General features: G+C 38.3%; 5 protein-coding genes and 1 long non-coding RNA gene across 6 annotated transcripts; all 6 read left to right on the top strand.

Moving 5' to 3' along the window:
- The first annotated feature begins 1,298 nt into the window (after nucleotides 1–1,298).
- On the top strand, nucleotides 1,299–2,021 carry LOC124053809. Its single transcript, XR_006842233.1, has 3 exons — nucleotides 1,299–1,374; nucleotides 1,486–1,554; nucleotides 1,692–2,021. It is a non-coding gene; the product is annotated as an uncharacterized LOC124053809 (long non-coding RNA).
- Nucleotides 2,022–5,941: 3,920 nt separating this feature from the next.
- On the top strand, nucleotides 5,942–6,992 carry LOC124053807 (integumentary mucin C.1-like). Its single transcript, XM_046379316.1, has 4 exons — nucleotides 5,942–6,027; nucleotides 6,148–6,221; nucleotides 6,343–6,417; nucleotides 6,541–6,992. Exons 2-4 carry the CDS (start codon nucleotides 6,165–6,167, stop codon nucleotides 6,760–6,762), a joined length of 354 nt encoding a protein of 117 aa, XP_046235272.1. The 5' UTR covers nucleotides 5,942–6,027; nucleotides 6,148–6,164; the 3' UTR covers nucleotides 6,763–6,992.
- A 4,467-nt stretch (nucleotides 6,993–11,459) lies between these two features.
- LOC124053800 (hepatitis A virus cellular receptor 1-like) lies at nucleotides 11,460–13,605 on the top strand. The gene is made up of 3 exons (XM_046379302.1): nucleotides 11,460–11,671; nucleotides 11,774–11,869; nucleotides 11,967–13,605. Exons 1-3 carry the CDS (start codon nucleotides 11,621–11,623, stop codon nucleotides 12,258–12,260), a joined length of 441 nt encoding a protein of 146 aa, XP_046235258.1. The 5' UTR covers nucleotides 11,460–11,620; the 3' UTR covers nucleotides 12,261–13,605.
- A 457-nt stretch (nucleotides 13,606–14,062) lies between these two features.
- On the top strand, nucleotides 14,063–16,425 carry LOC124072926 (gamma-hordein-1-like). The gene is made up of 7 exons (XM_046414725.1): nucleotides 14,063–14,209; nucleotides 14,347–14,622; nucleotides 14,821–14,877; nucleotides 15,347–15,496; nucleotides 15,670–15,705; nucleotides 15,805–15,843; nucleotides 15,983–16,425. Exons 1-7 carry the CDS (start codon nucleotides 14,156–14,158, stop codon nucleotides 16,232–16,234), a joined length of 864 nt encoding a protein of 287 aa, XP_046270681.1. The 5' UTR covers nucleotides 14,063–14,155; the 3' UTR covers nucleotides 16,235–16,425.
- Nucleotides 16,426–17,448: 1,023 nt separating this feature from the next.
- On the top strand, nucleotides 17,449–19,810 carry scpp7 (secretory calcium-binding phosphoprotein 7). Its single transcript, XM_046414738.1, has 9 exons — nucleotides 17,449–17,500; nucleotides 17,609–17,673; nucleotides 18,009–18,059; nucleotides 18,289–18,336; nucleotides 18,438–18,479; nucleotides 18,667–18,726; nucleotides 18,818–18,958; nucleotides 19,271–19,360; nucleotides 19,513–19,810. The coding sequence occupies exons 2-8, from the start codon at nucleotides 17,620–17,622 to the stop codon at nucleotides 19,313–19,315; spliced, it is 441 nt and encodes a 146-aa protein (XP_046270694.1). The 5' UTR covers nucleotides 17,449–17,500; nucleotides 17,609–17,619; the 3' UTR covers nucleotides 19,316–19,360; nucleotides 19,513–19,810.
- A 577-nt stretch (nucleotides 19,811–20,387) lies between these two features.
- Nucleotides 20,388–22,616, top strand: scpp5 (secretory calcium-binding phosphoprotein 5). Its single transcript, XM_046379288.1, has 11 exons — nucleotides 20,388–20,457; nucleotides 20,560–20,632; nucleotides 20,755–20,814; nucleotides 21,007–21,078; nucleotides 21,183–21,227; nucleotides 21,364–21,432; nucleotides 21,527–21,556; nucleotides 21,659–21,706; nucleotides 21,808–21,858; nucleotides 21,979–22,062; nucleotides 22,207–22,616. The coding sequence occupies exons 2-11, from the start codon at nucleotides 20,579–20,581 to the stop codon at nucleotides 22,222–22,224; spliced, it is 531 nt and encodes a 176-aa protein (XP_046235244.1). The 5' UTR covers nucleotides 20,388–20,457; nucleotides 20,560–20,578; the 3' UTR covers nucleotides 22,225–22,616.
- The last annotated feature ends 473 nt before the right edge of the window (nucleotides 22,617–23,089 follow it).

The raw sequence follows: 23,089 nt of genomic DNA, 5'->3' as shown, positions 1-23,089 counted from the left end.
TTGCTCATTTGATGTTAATCCATGGCTGCATGAAGACAGTGATGAAAAATACCTCAGAGTACAATCTCAGCTGTAGTAAGAGTACAATCGGCGGTATGTTATGTGTGTATTTGTGTTTGCAGAGTCCATGTTGAGAAAAAAATGTTGGTACAGTTGTGATGATGTTACATTTTAACAGTTCTCCCATGAAACCTCGGTCTTATTAGTCTATTTCATAATGCGCTCTGAGTTGTTACATGTGCAGGCTGTCCTACAAGATTACTGGTACTCGTGAATGTGGACAGTGATTGTGTTTCTGAAATTGGCTTTATTTTGTCACTAATGAACTTCATTATCATTTACTGTATTTCAAGATGCATGGCATTCATTCAAATAGCCCAAATTCCATATCTCAAAGTGTTTACAACAAAGTGAATGATGATTTGGATCCATTCCAGAATTTAAAGGTTTAATATTTTTTTTCCTTGGCCTGTGGTTACCTTGGCCTGTGGTTACACCCTTCCCCCAAGTTTCAAGTTTAATGTTTTTCTAGAATCCTGCTGACAGATAAAAACAGACAAAAAAATTGGACCAAATACACAACCTCCTTGGTGGAGGTAAAAAGAAAATCAGTTGATATCTGATTTTATATCGTTTTAATTATAAATATATAGTTATAAATAAATATAAAGTATGAGATGTCAAAGTAAATCGATTGCACAAACAACAAAAAGCTGGGTACATGATTTATGTCCTGCGTGCACCACTTCATTGTTTCCCAACAGCGGTGAGATTAGTTTTGACCACTGACAGTGAACAACAACTTTTTACCCTTTCCAAATACATGACTTCATCACATTTCACACCTTTTGCTTTGAACAGATACAACATCAAAACACATTTAACAGCTGATTGGTTGACTTTTGAAAGTCCACCATTTTCTTTTAATCAAATCCAAACAAATATTGTACATTCTGATAAGAATGATTAAATATACTGCATTGTCCAGGTACATCTCTGCTCATAACATGGCTGACCAATTTACTCACCTGAGAATGTGGAGGTGGGAGGTTTCCTAATGATTGATATTTCCCAACATTGCTATTTGCTGGTGAGGTGACATCCGCTCTTGTAACTGTATAAAAGTAAAGCTCAACATTCAGAGCGACTCAACAACAACTTTCTTGACGATCTGCGAGACCGTCTGCTGAAGTTGTGAAGACTCAAAGGCAATAACATCAGTCGTTTTTTGGTGATTCTGCTGATAATTTGGAAAAGCTGTCCATCTGAGTAAGTCTTTATTGTTTTGTTTGTTTTTCAACAGGTGTGATCTCTGTAACCATGCTGAAGGTATTTCTGCTTGGATGCCTCCTGAGCCTCACTTTGGCTCAACCTGTAAGTGAAATGTTCTCACACTCATCGCCACTGTTCTTATATGCTGACACTATTACTGTTCTTGTAACAGTATGATGCAGGCAATGTCAAAGATTTGTGGATTTTGTACAGATGGACATGGAGCACCACCGATTTGCTCGGTCAGGTTCTGGCTCTAGCTCTGGCTCTGGCTCCAATGAGGTGAGTACTTTCTTTATGGTCCAGAAATTCAGCTTTTGATATGTCTGAATTTCAATTAGTAAAAAAATAAATTAGTAAATTTCTGAGATAATACTCTGCTGTACATTTTATGATCGGTGTTTCTGATTTTCTTGAAGCAAACCACCACCCAGTCAACAACAACGACTACCGCAACTACCACAACAGCAGCATCTGCAACACTGTCTACACAACAGATTCTACAGCTCCTTCTTACCCTCTTACAGAGATAAAAAACAACAATCACAGTGCCGCTATGACTACTGCAGCCACTCCTACTGCAAAATAAAATCAGAAATTTAAACAGTTATCAATAATTGAAAGACAACCAGTTTTGGACATCAGCTTTGTTTCGTGTCAGTTTGTCATGACTGCTTCTTTCTCTTCTCCATTTTCAACAATGTTGTTGTAGAATCTGCTTAATAAACTTCATAAATGCAAAATGTCGACCAACTATGTTTGTTTTTCTTAAAATGCATATGTATGAGAAATATCACGGAAGCTAGGGGTTCTGATAGATAGATAGAAATAGTATGGCACTAAATCTCTGTCCAAAATGTAATCAACCTCTCTAACAACATTTTTCATCTGATCAATTAACCAAAAAATCTTTTAAAAAATAAAGAGACCCTTGTCAAGAGCAGACAAAAACCTTGCCCTTCTAATCCAAAAACTTGGGAAAAGACCTTGCTTTTATCACTGATATTAGCTGCTGGAAGCAAATCTGTCACATAACAACAGAACAACCCACATCCTCATTTATCTTCACACATATTAGTCATTATTTATTCTTTCATCTGTTTTCTCTTTCTTTGTTTTTTTTTTTTTTGTATTTATTGTTTCATTTTACTTTGGAACAACTGAATTATCTCCCCTCAAATTTGATTAAATTTACAATTAAAATTTTGTTTTTCTACCAGGACCAGTGATGCAACAGCACATTTGTGGCTGTGTTGATCTTGGTGGGGCTCTTAACACAGTCATATCTGCATACCTCTGTCAAGGCTAACAGTTCAATTCAATTCAATTTAGTTTATTTATATAGCGCCAATTCAAAACAAAAGTTATCTTGTGACACTTTCCAATTAGAGCAGGTCTAAACCAAACTCTTCAATCAAATTGTAATACAGAGAGCCCAACATTCCCCCTTGAGCAAGCCCTTGGTGACAGTGGCGAGGAAAAACTGCCTTTTAGAAGGCAGAAACCTCGGAGCAAACCCCGGCTCAAGATGGGCGGCCATCTGCCTTGACCGGTTGGGTTGAGAGAGAGAGAGAAAGGGAGAGCAGGAGAGAGAGAGAGAGAGAGAGATTGACAGACAAGGAGAGAGAGGGAGAGGGGGGGTGGGGCGTGAGAGAAGGAGCACACAAGCAGAGATGCATAGCAGCAGTAATAATACTAGAAATATTGGAACTGTAGATAATGATAATGAAGTATACAGGAGGTACTATGGTGATTATGATAGCAGTATTAGTAACAGTAATAATGTAAGCTGTACAGAGTAGTAAGAGAATTAAAATAGATTATGATGGGAAGACATGTCATGGGAGGACCCCCGGCAGTCTAAGTCTATGGCAACATAACTAGGGGCCGGCCTAGGTCAGGCCTAATTATAAGCTTTATCAAACGGGAAAGATAGTTCCATAGTAGAGGAGCTTGATAACTAAAGGCTCTGGTTCCCAATCTACTTTTGAGGACTCTAGGAACCACAAGTAGCCCTGCATTTTGGGAACGCAAAGTTCTGGTGGGATAATAGGGAACTATCAACTCTTTAAGATACCATTTGACCATTCAGTGCTTTATATGTGAGGAGGAGAATTTTAAAATCTATCTGGAATTTTACAGGTAGCCAATGTAGAGAAGCCAGAACAGGAGAAATATGATCTCTCATGCTGGTTCTTGAGAGTATAATCTTGCTGCAGTGTTCTGGATTAGCTGGAGAGTCTTCATAGAGTTATTGGGGCAGCCTGATAGAAGGGAATTACAATAATCCAGCCTAGAGGTAATGCATGCATGGACTAATTTTTCTGCATCTTTCTGACTCAGAATGTGCCTAAGTTTTGCAATATTGCGGAGGTGAAAGAATGCAGTCTTTGTAATATCCGATATGTGTGGGTTAAAGGACATATCCTGGTCAAAGATAACTTCTAAATAGCTTACAGTGGAGCTTGAGGCCAAGGCTAAACCATCTAGCATTGCTACATCACTGGATAATTTGTTTCTAAGGTGTTCAGGTGTTCTTCACTTTTGTCTGAATTTAGAAGTAGGAAATTGCAAGTCATCCAGGTTTTTATGACTTTAAGACATGCCTGAGGTTTGACTAGCTGATTTGTTTCATCTGGTTTCACTGACAAGTACAATTGTGTGTCATCTGCATAACAATGAAAACGTATGGAGTGTTTCCTAATAATATCACCGATGGAAAGCATACAAAGGGTGAATAATACTGGCCCAAGGACAGAGCTGTGGGGAACTCCGTGACTAACTTTTGTGAGTGTGGATGATGTATCATTAACATGAATAAATTGAGATCGATCTGATAAATAGGACTGAAATCAGCTAAATGCAGTTCCGCCAATTAGGCGTTTCAATCTGTGTAAAAAGACAGTCCATCCTATGTGTCTGAGTATATTTCCAAAAGTTTCAGAAGTATGTTGAAATATAGTTGTGTGTACCTGAAACATCACTTGTTATTCACCACTTATGACCCACTAGAAGTGTGGGGTTGGTATCTACAGAAACCCTTCATGTGTCTGTATTTTCTTCTTCTTATCATTGGTTTTATTTTTGCTATATTTCTGGGCATCAGCCTTCAGTTCGGTGGCTTATAGCTCCCAGCCAGTGATGGTGCACAGAGAGTGAGGACTACCTCGAGACTGAGATTACTTCGCTGTCTCATCTCTCACCTCAGCTCTCTCTGTGTATAAAGAATCCAACAATGCAGCGGCACCTTCCTGCAGGATTGTGTGGTCGGTATTTTTGTGCTTTTGAACGTAATCCCTGTGAAAAAAATCAGACAGTACCTTTGTATTTTTTCTGATTCGCTGCTTTCACCTTTGTTCTTGATGCCTCTCCCTCTCATTCGCTGTTACAACTTGTTCACCCATCACTGTACTCTTTAACCAGGGAAAGAGAGATCAAGCCCATCCTACCTACTGACAGTGAAAAATAATTAGTGTATCTGCCCCATGATTTGTATCTGATCCCAAATGTAATGTGTTCTCTTTTGGCTTTCTTCAATGCAGCACCCTTCCTGTCTGCTAATCCCCACATTTTTTTAAATGTATTTCTTTATTTATTAATTTTAAGTAAGTAAGTAAGTAAGTAAAGACATTTTAAAACTAATTCCTCTGAAAATAATAATTTCCTACAAACAAATCTACATGCCTCGCTGCTTTCTTGTTAAAAGAAAAAAACGAACAGTATCAATAATAGAGACCATTATATTTGTACAGTGCACAGTCATGCCTCTTAGTCAGAAATGTGTTTACTTATACATACTGTATATGTGGTCCATTTTCATAATATTTTACATATTGATCATCTCCTGTGATTGTCACCACTGGACTCTGTATTTGGCCACTGTTATCAAAACACTCAGTATCAGTGCAATCAGCCAGATTCTCTTACACACAAAATAGTGTACACAGATTTCTATTTAGTATAAAATGCGAGAAAATCATAGTTCTTTTCTGCACTTTTCAGATGAGTTAATATAAACTTCGGTATGTCTCCTCCCCACCCCGCCTATAATCCCAACTAAGCCTGGACAGCATTTCTGCATGTATGTTGGCAAGTGTTGCACATGCAGCTGCTCTTATGCAACGGCTGAGCAGACAGACAGAAGCAGGATTACAAGTGTTGAAAAACAAATTGTCCAACATATATGAAGAAACATTATGCGGTATATCCTACATTTGTCTTCTGTTTTTTACTAATATTAATTATTGTTATTGTTGTTGTTCTTGTTTTTTTCCCAGAGGCATTTATGCAGTCCTTCATTTTTGGTTCCTGGCAGGTTTATACTTTAAATTAAATTAACATGTTAAATTTCCAAAATGATGAACCACAGTCTAAGCAGGTGGGGCAAGAAGAGTTGCTAAGGCAGGAAGCTAGACAGACTAAAATAATTCCATAAAGAATTGCAACAATCTGCTGAACCTGAATGAGGCAGGACATGAAAGAGAATTTAAGACGAGGCCAACTGACTGTAATGGATTATTTGTGATGCAAATTATTAAATCTATTGTACTTGTAATAATGTCCAGGTGTGGCCCTGGCCTAACAATTTCCTCATCTTAAAAAGAGGCGCTGGAAAATTTCTTAATGACAACAGCAAGGTCTTTATGCTGATGAGATGACATCAGCTCTGCTAACGGTATATAAATGAAGCTTAACACTCGGAGCAACACCACAACAACTCCCTCAACAGTCAGCTGAAGTTGTAAAGACTTGAAGGTAATAATATAGAACTTTTCTTGCTGTGTTTTCTGTGTGAGGTTGGTGAAATGGTGATTTTGCTGGTATTTTGGAAAAGCTGTTGATGTGATCAAGTCTTTATTGTTTTATGTTCAACAGGTGTGATCACTGTAACCATGCTGAAGGAAGTAATTGTGTTTGGATGTCTCCTGTGCCTTGCACTGGCTCAACCTGTAAGTGTAACACTCTTCAAATCAATATCATTACTTTTGTTCTTATATGATGAGACAGTTGCATGTATTTAATGGTATAATGCAGACAACATCAAACACGTGACTTGTGGATTTTGTACAGATGGAGATGGAGCATCAGCGATTTGCTCGGTCAAGCTCTGATTCTGGCTCTAACTCTGACTCTAACTCTGATGAGGTGAGTGCTTTTTCTATCCTCTAAAATTCAGGGTACAACATACATGAACTTTCATCACCGTAAATGAATCACAATCTCCTCTCACTGCAAGTTTGACAATGAATGTTTCTGATCTTCTTGAAGCAAACCACCACCACCACCACCACCACCACTACAACTACAGCAGCTTCAACAGTGTCTACACAGCAGCTCCTCCAGCTCCTTCTTGCCATCCTACAGACACAAACTACTACTGCAGCACCAGCTACAACTACGACTGCAGCCGCTACTACTACTACCGCAGCTGCTACTACTACTACTGCTGCTGCTACTACTACTACTGCTGCTGCTACTACTACAGCATAAAATATAGAATTTAACCAGTTATCAAAAAGTGATTGGAAACCAGTGTTGAATAACATTAGCTTTGTTTTGAGTCAGTTTGTCATGAAGACTGTTTTCATCTATTGTCAACTTTCAACAGTGTTGTCTATTACAGAGTGTTGTGACAAATATCATTTTTGTTAAATCACACATGTGGATCAAAATCACTGTACTCTCTGTATTATCTGCTAAATAAACTTCATAGACACAAAGCAATGACCAAACAGCTTTTTTTTCAGTATGATGGAGACAGACAGACAGACAGACAGACAGAGACAGCTTCAATACTTGCACTTATCATATTCATCTTTTTGTTGATGAACAGTTCCCAAGCTTTCACATTAGGAAAACCATAACTAATAGTCATACATCATTGTGTTGGATAGGTATAGCACCTGTTGGCACAGTGCACATCTGCAGAGTGTTGGTATGGTATTCACAGTGGAATATAATACATTAATAATGCTTATCTTCATTGATTATTTGAATCTCCTAACACACTGAGAAGAATAAGTTAGAATCTACAGTTAATTAATGTTATGTGTTTCTCTATACATCCCAAAGTTTCCCAGTTTCCCAGTGAAACTGTTTGCAGTAAAGCCGCTGTCCTCCTGATTAATCCTAATCTCCATCAGAGATGTCTAAAAATATGTTTCCTCTGTCCTGACAATTTTATATACCAAAGCTTTTAGTTTTGCTGCTCAAGTGTCCCACAGTATTTGCTGCAATGTCATTTCTACATGCACGGAACCATTTCAAATCCTGAAAGCAGCCTCTCTAATCATTACACTAAGTTGTGAAAGGCAACACTCATACATCAACGCAACGCACAATGAACAAATCACCTGGAAAGCCTGCGCTGCTCAACATAACTTAAAAAACAGTATGGCCTGCAGTGTCCTGTAGAGAGGGAGTAAAATATCCAGGCGGTTACAGGCCTTTAAATGAGAGAAGATAATATGTTCAGTCACCTTTAAATGTAGAGCAACAAGATTTTCCCAAAAAGGCTTTATGCTGATGACATGACATGATATGACACTACAACTACAGCAGCTTCAACAGTATCGACACAGCAGTTGCTCCAGCTCCTGCTTGCCATCCTACAGTCACAAACTACCACTGCAGCTGCCACGAATACGGCACCTGTTATCACAACTCCTGCAATTACTACTACTACAAAATAAAATGTTAAATTTAAGTGTTGAATAACATCGGCTTTGTTTTGAGACAGTTTGTCATGAAGACTGTTTTTAATATTTATATATTTAATATTGTCTCAACCAGAATGCTTTCACTATCGTCATTCTAGTTGTAATTCAACCATATGGATAAAAGTCACTGTAATCTCTGTATTATCTGCTCAGTAAATCTTATAAATGCAAAGCAAGGATAACAGTTTGTGCCTATGCCACTCTTGTGAGGGCTGTGATCTCAGTGAGCCAGTACATATCATTATAAACAAACAATGATTCCTTATGCACGGTATCGACTGTCATAAAACATTCTAAATGGGACTTATAATGATGTAGTCATTGTTTAAGTTCATAGCTGCAAATGCATTTCCTATTCAGACTACAAATACCTGGATAACATTGTCTGCAACAGGGAAGATAAAGTAGAAAACTCTTGCTTGACTTATCTGTCTCTGTCTTGCCTTGAAAGCTTATGATACACAGATAGCAGCATCCATACTGTGTTTAAGCAGTGGATCAGGTCGGGTGGGTTAAACAATTTGTGTGTGTGTGTGTCTAAGAGTCTGCATTTTTCTCAAGGCACAGCAACTTAACTTTATGGATTTTTTAAATATCCTAATGCACAGATGCACTGGCACACGAGACCGGTCAGGATCTGATGTTAATTAATGTTTTTTGTGTTCTACAAATTTCAAAGGTCACTCACATAGTCCATGTTCCTCCAGTAAAATTAGGGTAAAGCAGCTGTCCTGATTAATCCTGAGCTGATATTTTTTTCTAAAGAAAAAATTTTGATTCCTCTTGAGAGCTTCCTCAGACCTATCTTTTGCTGCTTAAATGTTTACACATTATATACTGCAATGATATAAATATGTACCATTAAATGTTCAAAATCTCTGAAAGCAGCCTCTGTAATTATTAAAGTAAATGAAAGATAACACGCATACATCAATGCAGCACACGTTAAAGATATGGGAAAAATTTTTGAGAACCCTGGGTTTGCACAATCTACAGCAAAAAACTGAACATGATAGGAAACGATAGGATATTATATTTCATCGTTGCATGATTTGAGCAATCTGCTTGTTTGTAATAAATACAAACGTCATATCTTAAAAAGTGTCATAATCATCGTGAGTTGCCTTCCACACAACAATGTGATTCATTTCCTATTTAGTAGGATTAGTTGGAAACCATGACAGAAAGCAAATAGTATTAACTGTAATCAAAAGCTAAAATCACTTTGGCCCATCCAACATTAAAATCCTGGCGCCACACAGGCTATACTCACCTCAACAATTAACTGTATTCAGAACTCATAATCTGCTGTAATACTCCATCCAGGAAACATAAGTTATTATTAGGTTTAGTTAATTTTGCTCAAGGTTACGTGGAAAGACAGACTGAAGAGTTGCCAAAAAACTGAATCATTTTGAATTGTAGTGGGGCTTTTGAGACTTGGTGCATTTTCATATGTAGTTTCATATCATGTATGTATGATGCTCTCATGTCATCTGTGACTGATTGAAATGAACTACTGTATACAGTATATGTCAGACTGGTAATGCAGTAATTGTTTGTGTACTAAGAGATCCTGAAATTCAAAAACCTAAGGACAAATTCAGTGTCATAATAATACAAACATGGCCAAGATAGGGTCTTTTCAGTTATTTATTTTCATGTGACAAATGGGCTTGTTTCTGTTTCTTAGACGGAGGCTTTTGGTGTAAAGAACGTTGCTGATGTTGTAATCAATACAACAAGGGAACAGTGGTCTTATTGTTTGCTTGTAGTGCCTTTGTACTTAAAATTTTGTTGACTTTTAAAGGCTACCCATGTGATTAAGAGGTGAAAACAAGTTTTGAGTGTGAATTCATGTTGTAAATCAATTGAAAATTATTGTCTTTCAGTCGGTCTTGAAGAAATTTTGGCATACCATCCTGTGACTCAGGAAGGGGAAGGGGGCACTTTGTTCAAGCTGTTTACAGTGGGAATGGGGAGCTGCTGACCTTGACTGAGGATATAGTTGGACAGTGGAAGGAATACTTTGAGGATCTCCTTAATCCCACCAACACGTATTCTGCAGAGGAAACAGAGCTGGAGGACTCAGGAATGGGCTCTCCTATCACTAGGACGGAAGTCGCTGAGGTTCCACAGTGGCTGTGCCCCAGGGGTGGATGAGTTTTCGCCTGAGTTTCTCAAGGCTCTGGATGTTGAAGGATTGCCATGGCTGATACACCTCTGCAACATTATGTGGTCATCGGGGACAGTGTCTTTGGAGTGGCAGACCGGGGTGATGGTGGGACCAGGGGTAGTGTTCCAACTATAGAGGGATCCCACTCCTCAGCTTCTCTGGGAAAGTCTGCACCAGGGTGCTGGAAAGGTGAGCCCATCCAGGTGAACCTCAGATTCAAGAGGAACAGATAGTAAAGAACAAACAGTAAAGATACAAAATCCCTCTTTTTCCTAACAAGTGTTATGCTATTACATTTATTTACAGCTTTTTAAAATTACTACCAAATGAAAATTTAACCTGCACTGTTATTTAATGCTGCACAACAGTAGATATCTTTATCTTTCTACCTTTTATTGATTGATTTAATATGTCTTTGAAGTCTTTGGGATTTCCACAATAGTTAAAATTCCAATTTATTTTGTGCAAAGCTTAGTTATATACGTGACAGTAATCAGTTAGACGATTTGTTGTAAATACCATAAATACCATTAAATATTGCGTGTAGAATGAGACTGAGCTCTAATTCTCACAAATTCTCCCATTTAAAGCACCTTTTAGATATATCAAAGTTTTAATACCAGCGCTGGTCTCCACACTCTCAACATTATTGAGAAATAAACACTTAAATCTTAACTTAAATCTCTATGTGCTCACAGATAAAGTTTCTGGATGACAGTTGTAAAATTTAATAACTGCTATAGAGGAAATAAAAGACATCCACCATGAGTAAACAAGATGATGACAGTGCTTGGAAAGGATTGAGCAAGTATTGTTTTGCAGCTGGAAACATAGCTCTAGGCAACAGATACTACTGTTTCGTAAGTAGAGTGCTTCAGCGAAATCAATCTTTCCTGACCTCAATCAATTCAACTTTTTTGCTAAGCATAACTGCAATGTACTAAAGCATGTTTCTACTCTGCGTTTTGCTGCAAATTCAAGTAGCATATTCCTTTTGTTAAAAAAAGGAAGTATGTGTGTTTTTTTGTGTATGTGAGTGTGTGTGGTGAATGATCAGCTGTACAAATTTGGCTTTGTGGTTAATTCAGTTCAGCATGTGTCATTACAAATACTTAAATTCTGTCAGGATTGTCAACAGGATGTGGGTCTTTTAATGTCCCAGAAACATAGTCTAGTCGGGTACTGAGACTGTGTACACGCCTATTTTGGTTTTGTCTCCACAGGCTGCCATGACACTAACCACATCTGTCATGAAGTAACACACCTTTAAAGTGCAAGAGCAATGTGGGCACCCCGAGGCTGTTTAAAAGCTAATGGAGTTTCCTGAAGGGACCAGCTTGAAGGTAGCAAACAGAGGCTTAATATTTTATTCAGTGTTAAGCTGTTTATACTGTACTGTGGCAGCAGGCAACTCTGACTATCAAAGGATCTGAATTACGAGTCGAAGTGCAAGATGAAGTTTTCCCTTTTGGTGATTTTCTACTTGATCAATTCTCCTGGAGTTGTAAGTACAAGGAATAATACAAACTTTTTCTTGGTATTTTTGATGACTTAGAAGTAATTTCCAGCTAATTTATTTTATGTTTCAAACGATTTAATTCTGCAGAGCTGTCATTCAGACAGTGATTCGGACAGTGATTCAGACAGTAACGAGGTCAGAAGGAATCATCATAGCACTAGCAGTGAGTCTGACAGTAATGAGGTAAGAATTAAATTAAATTATCAGCTGTAGTCAAAATATAGCAAAACAACTTTAGTTTTTAAACATATTCTTTGGTGTTTACTTTGTTTTGCTACAGCGTGGCAGTCGTCCCCCACCGGTACCGTCCTTGACTTGGCTTGATCTGTTGCCACTGCTTCAAAGACTGTTGACACCCCCTCCACCACGTACTGCTCCACCTCCAGTCCCAACTACAACCCGAACCACGACCCCAGTCCCAACTACAACCTCAACTACAACCCCAACCACGACCCCAGTCCCAACTACAACCTCAACTACAGCCCCAACTACGACTGCAGCCCCGACTACGACTGCAGCCCCAACTACAACAACTGTTGTTACTACCACCGAGAGTCGAGGAGACAACGGATAAACTGGGATGATCTGAGAGAGACAGCAGATTGAATGGCTTTACTTCCATGTTACAACAACAGAAAGGGTCCTCAGTTATATGGAAATACATTTTCTGGACTTTTTATTGATTCATATATGTTGGCAGTATTTTATTATGTTGATGCCGTGTTTGAACCAGATTTCATTTACTTTTATAAAAAATTATAAATATATTAGTTAGTGGTACATTTTTTAAAATTTCAGTATTGCTTCAGCAACAATTTCCACATTCCCATGTATTTTTTTCTTGACTCCTTTGATGTTGATGTTGATGATTATCACTTTCTGTCCAATTTTAATCAGCAAAATGTGTCCTTCTTTATCTCTTTTTATGTCTCAGGCTGTATAAAACCAGAAGAATGTAATGATATATGTGATATATTTGTGTATATGTGTTTTGGAACATTTGGTACATTTGAGACAGGCACTTCGTCAGGGTGCAATTATGAGTTTTGTTGGAGGCTGGTCTCAGGACAGTGCTGGAGACACCTGTGGGAAGATGCTGACGACAAGTCGGTGTAATATCCACCCAGTGGGCACACACATCACCATCCCTGGATCAACGCAGCTTAAGAAAGGGATGAGTCTTGAGCCGTTAATACCTGACTCTTTGCTTCATCAGTGACTCAGCCTTTTGACTATTCCCATCCATTGCGTTCTACTGCCAACTCTGCATTTATTCACAGACACCTTGGCAAAAATATGCACAATTGCATTAACATTCTCACAAATATACACCTGTCTCTTATTGCACAGCCTAATCACATTTCTTCGTGTTGTGTTTGCACCAAAACAAAGGGTTTTGCACAGCTAGTCATTATGAATGTAATCTTATTTCTCAGTTTTCCTCGAATGTCATGTGTAACCTGTAAACCTTGTTAAATAATGTAAACCAGTAAAACAACAAACAGAGGTTGGTGAAAATCCATACTTTCGGCTTATGCACTGAATGATCACTTTTGCATGTTTTTATTGGGGGAGCGGTTTGAAAAATTAAATGTAACGTAAAGCAAGATACATGTTGACATAGCGTTTTTGTTATGGATGCTGTGGCATATTCTGTATATTCACAAGAACAATATCAGAACCGGAGTAAATACAGATGCTGCAGTGCTGTTATACTACAGCTATTACATCAACTTTCTGCCCCCGGCTTTTGTCTGCTCCCTTGTGTATACCTGCAATCTCTGACTGGGTTCAACTGAAAAGACAACAGTAACACAGTAAATGTTACAGCACAAGAATTAGTGACAAGGTCATATGTTTGTCATGTCTTCTACAAAATTTAATTACAATTAAAAGTTCTTTCATGATGATACACAACATCCTGATGATTAAAATTCATTGATGAATTTGTGTGTTTTGTTAATTAAGTTACCTTTTATGTTACTTTCCTGCAGCAGAACTTGACATTATACCCACTTTACTACAATTTCCTTATTAATTTTTTTCTGTGTTGTTGTTGTTGTTTGGTTTGACCATAATAACAATCTGAGACACTGACACGTCTGCTGCACCCACAGGTGCTCTGAGTAACAGGAAAACCACAAGCCCTGAAGTCTTATGCGTTGTTTATTCCTTACTGTAGACATTACAGCATCGTAATGGAGGGAAAACAGACAGTTTAGGGAATTCAGTGGATTTTCTTTGGTTTCCATCTCACTGTTTCAGTCAAGTCAGTAGACTGTGTAGAATTTGACTGTTTTTGCTGTCATGCTGTCATGTCTGTTTTGTCATTGGTTGTTTCGCTCTGTGAACACTGCATAAGTCAACGTGCCCTCTCAGTAGTTCACTGAATTTAGTCTCAGTGCTCCGAGTGGACTTTCCTCTCAGGCTTCATCAGTCTCGTGGGCACCACCACAACTGTTTTTGGAAATGATTCTCATAATTCTGCTGTCATGTTTTGCCATAGTGGTGTCTGCAATACCAGTAAGTAGACTTGTTTAATGACTTTATTTGAAAACATATAACATATCAAACACAACATTTGATATGTTATACGTTTCATAGTATGTGAAATTTGTTGTGCATTAACCATTTTTGAATTTGTTGTTCTATATTTTCAGACTCATCCTGATGTCCTTCCTTCACAAGGAGGAGCTACTCAAGCCACAAACCAGAAATCTGATGCTCAGACGCCAGCCCCGCTTTCTCCAAAGGAAGAGCAACCACAGCCTGGGGAATCCCAACAGCCGTGTCCTCAGGCTCGCTCCCAGTTCCTGCCTCCTACGCAACATTACAGCTGGCCTCCAGTAGGGGGCAGTCCCATGATCATCCCTCTGCCCCGGAGTGTCGATGGATCTCAGCCGGTTAACCTGCCAACAGTCCCACAGCAGCCTCTGGTAGGACATGAAAAGAAAAAGCATGTGGAGAACAACATACAACATAAACCCAAATTCTTTCAGTCCATTTAAAGCCATTTTAATGTTATTATCCGTTATTTTCTTACTTACCAAAATGACATAAATCCTAGAGGTACTGTTCCATGAATAGGAATGAGTGATCTAATTTTAAATTTCTGTTGTTAATGTATGTTTCAGATTTTTCCTCCTTATGGATACCTTCCTTTTTTCTCACCACCCTATGGAAATCAGCTGGTAAGATATTATTAAGAAGTTCACTGACTATATCTTCTGAAGTTGATTTTCCCATGCAACAATACTGCACGTACTGTTATGTGCTGCAAGTAGATGGTATATTCTGTATTTTCCAACCACTACCCAGCTTGAAAGGGTTAACCTATTTCTACAGCTCCACAGTTCTGTCAACATGTAATGTATAGGCCAGCTTAAAAAAACAAAACAAAAATAACCTCAACATACTGTGTTATGGAAATAAAGACATCTGCCACAGTCTGTCATCTGATTTATGACTCAGGAATGGAAACAAAGATACTGTTGCTGTTTTGCCTTCAGCATGTTGTTCTGCCACAAGTGATATTGAATTTGTAATGCTTTGTATCTAATAAGAGAGTAAGAGAGGGTTCAAACTGCAGTCTCGTCTTGTGTCAGAGCAGAAATTGTTGACAGATATGAAAATGTTGATATCATTTTTCCTCCCCCTAAGTTTCCCCCGTATGGATTCCCGATGATTCTTGCATCATCTCCGTCACAAACTCCTGCAAATCAGAATCCCAGTGGTCCAGTGTTACCTGCAGAAACACCTTTTGGAGCTGCTCCTTCACAGAATGCACCTCAGCCAACTCAGCAGCAACAGGTGTTTCTACCTTTAGAAGCATAAATCAGTCACCAGCTCTCATAAAAGCAAATGAAAAAGATATCATATTCTACTTCATGATGAGGTAAAACTTGTAACCTTGACAGTTTTACTGTCAAGGTTACAATATTTATAATAATAAAATATAATTAAAGTTTCATTTTCATCCACAGAATCCCCAAATTGTTTACATGTTCCAGCAACCCATGGTAAATTCAGAATATATTCTGTAACTTTATGTATAATCATGATTAATTCTCAGTCTGAGTTCATAATTTTCTATCTGATTTACTGTCAATCTTTCCTAGAACCCTGCACTTGGCAGTCTTAGCTCAGAGGAACTAACGGTAACACAAAGCCAAGATTTTTATCTGTCTCTCAGCTTGTTCAAACAATCTACTCAGTGAACTCAGTGATCCCATTGACGATCCAGTTATTCCCCCTCCCTCGCCTATTACAGTATCCTTTCTCTCTGCTTTGTTTCAGATGGCAGCTAAAATGGGACAACTTGGAGTCTACCTGCCCAGTGTGATCTCAAACCCATCTGCGGGATCCGTTCAGTCTGTGAACCAGGCTGCTGGGCACAGCGTGGCGCCAACTGTGGGGACCTCATCACAGCCGATTGTTAATAGGATGCCTGTAGGCTTGGAGGGACCAACATCTGAGACCGCCACTGTCCGAACACCTGTTGAACCCAAACAGAGAAACCGTCAGCAGAAACAACTCAGAACATACTGAGAAAAAAACCCTCCACATTATTGATGAAATCCATAGACTAACACCGAGTCACTCAAGTTTTAATGCATTATCTTTCATCTTAGCAATTCACTAACTGCAAACATTTTATTTCCTTTATTATAACTATAGTTCTTTTTTTTATTTTTAATAAATTATATCAAATAAAATTTAACAACAGACTGCATTGAGAATTCTTTCCCCTTTTCAAATGATGTGAACCCATTGCCTGTTTTCACAATTTTAGTTTAAATGTTATCTTATTTTGCAACTTGAATTAAAAGATATTTTTTTTCCACTTGCGATCATTGAAAGCAAGCTGTGAGCAAACGCTGACACATTATTACCTTTTAAGGTGATATGGTGAACATGTTACACATCAGGCAGACAAACAATTAAATTCATTTGAGGTTGTGTTTCTGTCCACCTGATCAAAAAGCAAAACAAAACAAAACAAAAAATAAATTTTACACTCCTCTCAGCTCTGTTTTTTGGTTTCCTTCAAACATTGATACATATATCACACTCTTTAACTACAAAATGCTGCTCTATATTCAGCAGCTGCTTACTAAATTTATGTGCCTGCTGTTTGGTTTTGGGCCATGGGATTTTAGAGTGTTTAAGCTGAAAAAAAAAAATTGCTTTTGGAACCACGTTGATTGTAGTTTCCAGACTGAACCTCAGTAGCAAAGTTACTGGCCCAAGAGCAGCACTAAAGGTTCCCCACAGATGTACCCAAAAGTCACTGCTTGAGGTCAAGCTTTTACCAATTTACTGTTCCACTAAAGCAATCAAATCAGATAATATGATCATAATCATCATCTACACGAATATACAAGAGATTTGTGAAAAAAAGAGATCTTTTTAATGACCACCAAAATAAAATTAAATATATATATATTACAGCTAAAGTATTATATCAGTTTCAAAAGCTTCTCTTATTAAGACCGACTCCTATTCAGGTCTGCACTTGTGCCCCGTGTAGGTTAAAAGATGTTGCAAGGGGGCACCTGATAAAACACATCAGCGAGGGATCAAATGTGATTAATTTGCTTCAAGCCAAAAAAATGTACTGCAAGATTTCCTCACAGAGATATAACTGTCAGTTTTGCACTCATAAAAGTGAAAATCTTTGGCATATCACCAACACTTGTCATGGGTTTGCTCGTCCTTTGTTCTGTCAGCAAATAAATAGGAGTAAATCTCTCTCCAGTGCTCACACCCCTCCTCAACAATCCTTCAGTACTCGTGTGCTGCCTGAAAGGAAAGGTAATGTAGGCTACTATTATCATATCATAATGATCTATTTAAATGCTTTTTCGAGTGACCCGCTGAATACTGTCAAGCCTAATAATTGGAAAAAAATCTCTTTGACAGGTTCTTTAATAATGAAATCCATCCTGCTTGGTGCCTGCATCCTTGCAGTGGCTATCTGCGCCCCTGTAAGGAAAATTTATCTCCTTATCTCTCCTTCATTTATATTTTAGCACTGCATACTGTAAATATTTGACAAAAAACACATCTTACCTCGAGGTTCAAAGTAACTGATTTGAAGTTTTCAGTCGTATCACGTAATCTTCATCAGCAGGTGCTTAGTTGTCCTCGAATTGTAAAGCTCAAAAGTCCACTTTTTCTCAGCACTTTAAGGACGTCTTGTGAATGCTGGTCATTAGCAGTGTTGCCAGAGAACAATGTGGAATAAATAATTAATGATATTTATCAGTAAAGGTTTGTCTGAGTTACTGGTCACTGATTCCGCAGTATTTTCTCTTCCTAGCAGCAGCAGCAGATGTACATGGAGTTTGACATCCATCACGCTCCGGCTCAGGTACAGTGACACACAGCTCAGGTGTTCAACATGTCATCCACACAAAAACCACAGTAAAAGACTCATTTTCAAAGTGAATAACCTCCGGACATAGGTCTGCTATTAGGTGTTGACCACTGATGGTTATGTCTCTCTAGCTGAACCTGGTGATGGCTCTTTTAGTGTGTTTCTTTTTCTCTGTCTAATGTATAAAAGTTTCAATGATTGATCTGATCTGATGTGGTCACAGGCAGCCCAGGCTATTCCTGCTGGAGCCCCTGTTGATACTCTGGAAGTTGTGAGAGCTTGTTTATATTGTTTACACCCTTCTCTTGTGAATTTTAATTTTTAAAAAAAATCACTCTGTTGTATGATAATCTTTGCTGTTTTTATGTTCAGCTGCTTCCAGTTGATGCCCAGAAACGTCCTGTTGGTGGACCTGTGAGTGATGTATTACTGCTTGACTTGTGTGTACATATAACACATCGCTGATGATCAATCCAGATTATCCAATGAAAGTATAATAGTACATATAGAACAGCAAAATGCAATTTCAGAGACTACAGAGTAGGGTTATATTGGAACTGATGTACTGTGTGTGTGTGTCTGGATGTGTTTTCACTGAAAGGTCCGTGGCTTCATTAAGCAGGAGATCCGCCAGCCGAATGGTAGAGAGACTAAGGAAGTGGTTAGTGCCTGCAGATTTTTATTTTTCTGACAAAAGTTGTGTGAGATTTTAGCAAACTGACGAATTTATTTCTCTTTCTCACCTTCTACAGTTCTACCCCTTTGGTTTCGGCCTGCCAGATCCGGCTGCTGCTGCTGCTGCAGCCCCGGTCGCTCCTGCCGTTCCAGTTGCTGCTGCAGTTCCTGCTGCCCCTGCTGCTCCTCTTAAGCCTATTATTGCTGCTAGTGCCCCTGTAAGAATGAGTATTGTATTCTGAGTCACTTAAGTTTAGTGAAGAATCAGTCAGACTTGGTCAGTTTCAGCTGTGACCATATAAACGATTTGATTCACTTTGATGTACAATAATAGCTTCAAATGGTCGAAGCAGGCAGGAAAGTGAATTGCGATGAGGGCAACAGGTTCATTCTGATAAATGAAAATTGCGTCAGAGAAAGAGTCTTCCAGGTATTTCTGCTGAGGTGTTGAGAAACATCAACTCATCAGCAGACATGTGAGACACGATTCACACTCCCAGTTGGCTCAGCAGAAGCATCTGTTATTTCAGGCTGCCAAACCCACTGGAGATGATGACGATGATGACGATGACTAAACAAATCACAGTCAGCAGGATGTGCACACTTTTGTGCATAAACAGGTATTATTTAATCATTTCAGGTTTTAACAAAATCATTTACGAAACAAAATCTGAGCATCATATTTTTTCATTTCTGTGTGACTGAGTGCCTTTGTGAGAGTTTTGCCATCAGAAGAACGGTTATGATGTATTTGCTTCCCATCCCTCTCCAGGTGACCAGTGCAACAAGACCAGCAGCTGCAGAAAGGAGACCAGCCGACATTGCTGTATGAAAAATATACCTTTGAAAACAAAATGGTGCTATGCATATGAAGCATTATGCGCTGCAGAAGGTGCTCTGCTTTTCTATGATAAAAAAGGTGCAAAAGTGCTTTGTGTCAAAATAAAAAAATAAAAAAATGGTGCAATGCAATGAAAGAAGTGTCTTTTAAGTCACTGCATGTTACTGTTTTCTCAAGTCAAATTCGCCATAACTGTGCTTCATAATAAATAAAAACGATTCATTCTTCATTCTCATCTGGTTCTTTGCTTCCAATAACTTATAAAAACACACTCATGCTTAAACCACTTTAAAATTCTCATGTATCTGATTGCAGTGCCAGCAAAAGCGGCACAATTAAAAATCCTGACATCCTGACAATAACATTTGAAGATTATTAAATCTAGTAGATGCGGTTTTACTCTGTTTTCTAATCATGTCATTGTGTTTGAGTAGACATTCAGTACTTATATCCTCAGTTGTCCGGATAATATTGCCTCTGTGAAGGCAACTTGGAAGTACAGTTAACATCCAAGCAACAACATTACATTTAATATCACATTTACAAAAGTAATAAACATAATATTGCAGATTTAGAATTGTATGCCACATTGCTGCAGCTGAGGGGCGAGCTCACCACTCTAGACAGTGTAATCAAGCCAAGTCTGCTATTACACAGAAAGTGGATTTGACCACTGGTCATTTAGTAAAGCTGAAGACTAGACACCTGCACTGTACCTACTCATTGGGGAACATCACTCCCATCAACTGTGATTGGCTCTCAGGTAAGATGGCGCACTATAAAAGACATAGTAACTCAGTGGAAGATACGATCGACTGCGATCATCTCCAGCATCAGCTTTCATCAACCCCTTCAGTGGTGTTTTTATCACAAACGGTGAGCTGTGAAGAACTTCAAAATAAGTTCATTAGGTGCAGCAACCAACTGGTATGACATTGACTCGATTTTTGTTGATGTAATAATGATTTGTGTCTGTAGGTCTTAAAAATCTGCAAAAATGAAAGTGGCCATCCTGTGCCTCTGTCTTGCTACCACAGCATCAGCTGCGCCTGTGAGTTTCTTTTTTGGTTTTTTAAATAGAAAGGCTGTCACATGGCCTCATTTTCTCAATTCAGGCAAAGTTGCGATGAATCTTTAATCTAACTATGTTTTATTTTATTCCATACTTTTCAGTCCTTCTTTCATTACCTGCCTCATTACGCAGGTTCCAGACAACAGGTGCCACCCTCACAGGTAACCGTGCATATTTCATGTGCTGTTTAACTTTTGTTGCTTTCACTGTCAAAAAAATACTGAGCAAAGGCTGCTTGTGAGTGAGATATGAAGCCCTGCAGAAATATGGCAAATCTGGCAAATATGGCAATCAAGTTCACTATATGTTTTTGACAATTAATTAAAATTTTTGACAATTTTTTATCCATTCAGGTGAAAAACCCCTTCGCAGCTGCTCAGTCTCTACCACAGCCTGCAATAACTGGTGCTTACAGCGTGGAGCTAGTATGTCAGACTCTGTCTTTACTCATACACAGACTTTCATTTCACTGATGTTGCTCTTTATGTGATTATGACGTATGCTTACAGTTGATTTCTGTTTCTGTAAGATTTATCCTCACAGGTTTCCTGGTGCAGGTGGAAACCCTTCACAGGTTAGCCCATGCACATTTTACAGAATTGTCTTCTCTGGTGGTAAAAACGACTCTGAAACCGGTCACTACTTTTCATTCCTTCTTTTTTATTTATTTATTTATTTATTTTACTCTCTCTCTCTCTCTCTTGCTGCAGCCATTTCCCACTCATGGTTTCATCAAATACTCCATTCCTCAGCCACCAGGCAGACAGAGTGTGGAAGTTGTAAGTGTTTTTTATATCTCTCTTTTCAGATTACAGACACTGTTGGGGCTGAAAATACTTTATTTTACTTGTTATTTATTCCTTGCATTTGCAGTACTACCCCTATGACTTCTCCCAACAAAGGGTAAACATTAAGAAACTTTGAGATATTATATCACTCATAATGTAAATGTCTTCCATGGTATTTTACATGGCACAGTACTAAATGAGTGTACTTCTGTTCCAGATAATGACAAACATGCCTCCCATGACAAACGTCCCTCAGATGCCAAATGTGAGACATTATTTATTCTTAATTATGTCTTTGACTGCTTTGACTGTCATATTTCATTGTAAATTATATTTCTCTGAACACTATTATTGGTCTTTTCACAGGTGCTTCCATTTGACTTCCCTCCTCAAAATATTCCCCAGCAAATCCCAAATGTGAGAAAAAGACAAAAGACCAAAAACCCTCATTGTGCTTTGAAGTTTATTTGGTTTATTCTGAGTATTCCTCTAATTTTGTTCTCAGTTCTCTCATTCATTTTGCTTTTATTTTCTCAGATTCCCTCATTTGATGCCAATCCTCTTCCATCCCAGGATCCTCTGCAACCTCTCCAGCAGGACCAGCCCACACAGACAAGCCAGGTACTTATCAGTTTATACATTAATGAGAGTTGACCTGCAAATTAAGGAACATATTGAAATGACCACCGATATTAATATATGCTGAATGCCATATTAGAGGGGAGTGTGAGACATTGTTTGAAAATTGCTTATTTGTCTTTGCAGATGCCAGAGAAGGTTTGAAGTAAATGAAAGGAAAAGAAAGGCGAAAATATTTCTTCCTCCCTAAGATTCGAGACACCTGCAGCTTGTTAAATAATTTCAACTGAATCTGGATGTGCTTACTAAAATAAAATGCTATGATAATCATATATGTATACACATATATATGTATTGTTTACTAAGAATGCTGTTACAATGACATCTGCATAGAATGAATCATAATTCAAGTTTTTTTCTGCTTTTCTTGATAGTCTTCATAGATTTCTAATATATTATTGTACTGATGAAACAGTTTGTCATGCTGCATTTCCACAGTATATAACAAATGTGCTGTACATGTTTATTAACTCATTTCAACTTGTCCTTAAATGGAATTTTCCTTAAGAATTAAAGTCTTCAAAGTTTTCAAGCAATATTTGTGTTTGTTCTGTGTTTATTCGAAGAGTTTCATGATTTGACTGGTGTCATTTTGTGCCTTTGCATTTCTCTGGAATTACACTGCCAAAACACTAGCTAACGGCAGGTTTTTCTGAAGACAGAATCCGAGTGGATCACCTTGGGGTTGGTTCTAATAAATGCTACTTTGAAAAGTTATTTTTTAAAAAGAGAAAAGCCCTCTGAAGAAACTAAAGCCTGAAGAGTCAGATTTACAGACTTCCTCATTTAACCTCTCCTTTAGTTTGAGATGTGCATGCGATGCAACGCTACCAAGTGGACCAGTCAAAGTTGTTGTGGTCTGCATAGCCACGCTGTGCAGGGGTTTACGGTACCAGTGGCATAGACTCAATGCAGAAGTATGAACTGGCCTCATGTGGCAACACCTCCGCTCTGTAATGTAATACTGAAGTAATACAGGTGTAATATATGTGCTACATAGGATACAGTA

The sequence above is a fragment of the Scatophagus argus genome, chromosome 2, assembly GCF_020382885.2.
Source record: "Scatophagus argus isolate fScaArg1 chromosome 2, fScaArg1.pri, whole genome shotgun sequence".
Classification (NCBI taxonomy): domain Eukaryota; kingdom Metazoa; phylum Chordata; class Actinopteri; family Scatophagidae; genus Scatophagus; species Scatophagus argus.
The sequence above is the reverse complement of the archived record's forward strand: the minus strand, read 5'-3'. Positions and strand labels throughout refer to the sequence as shown.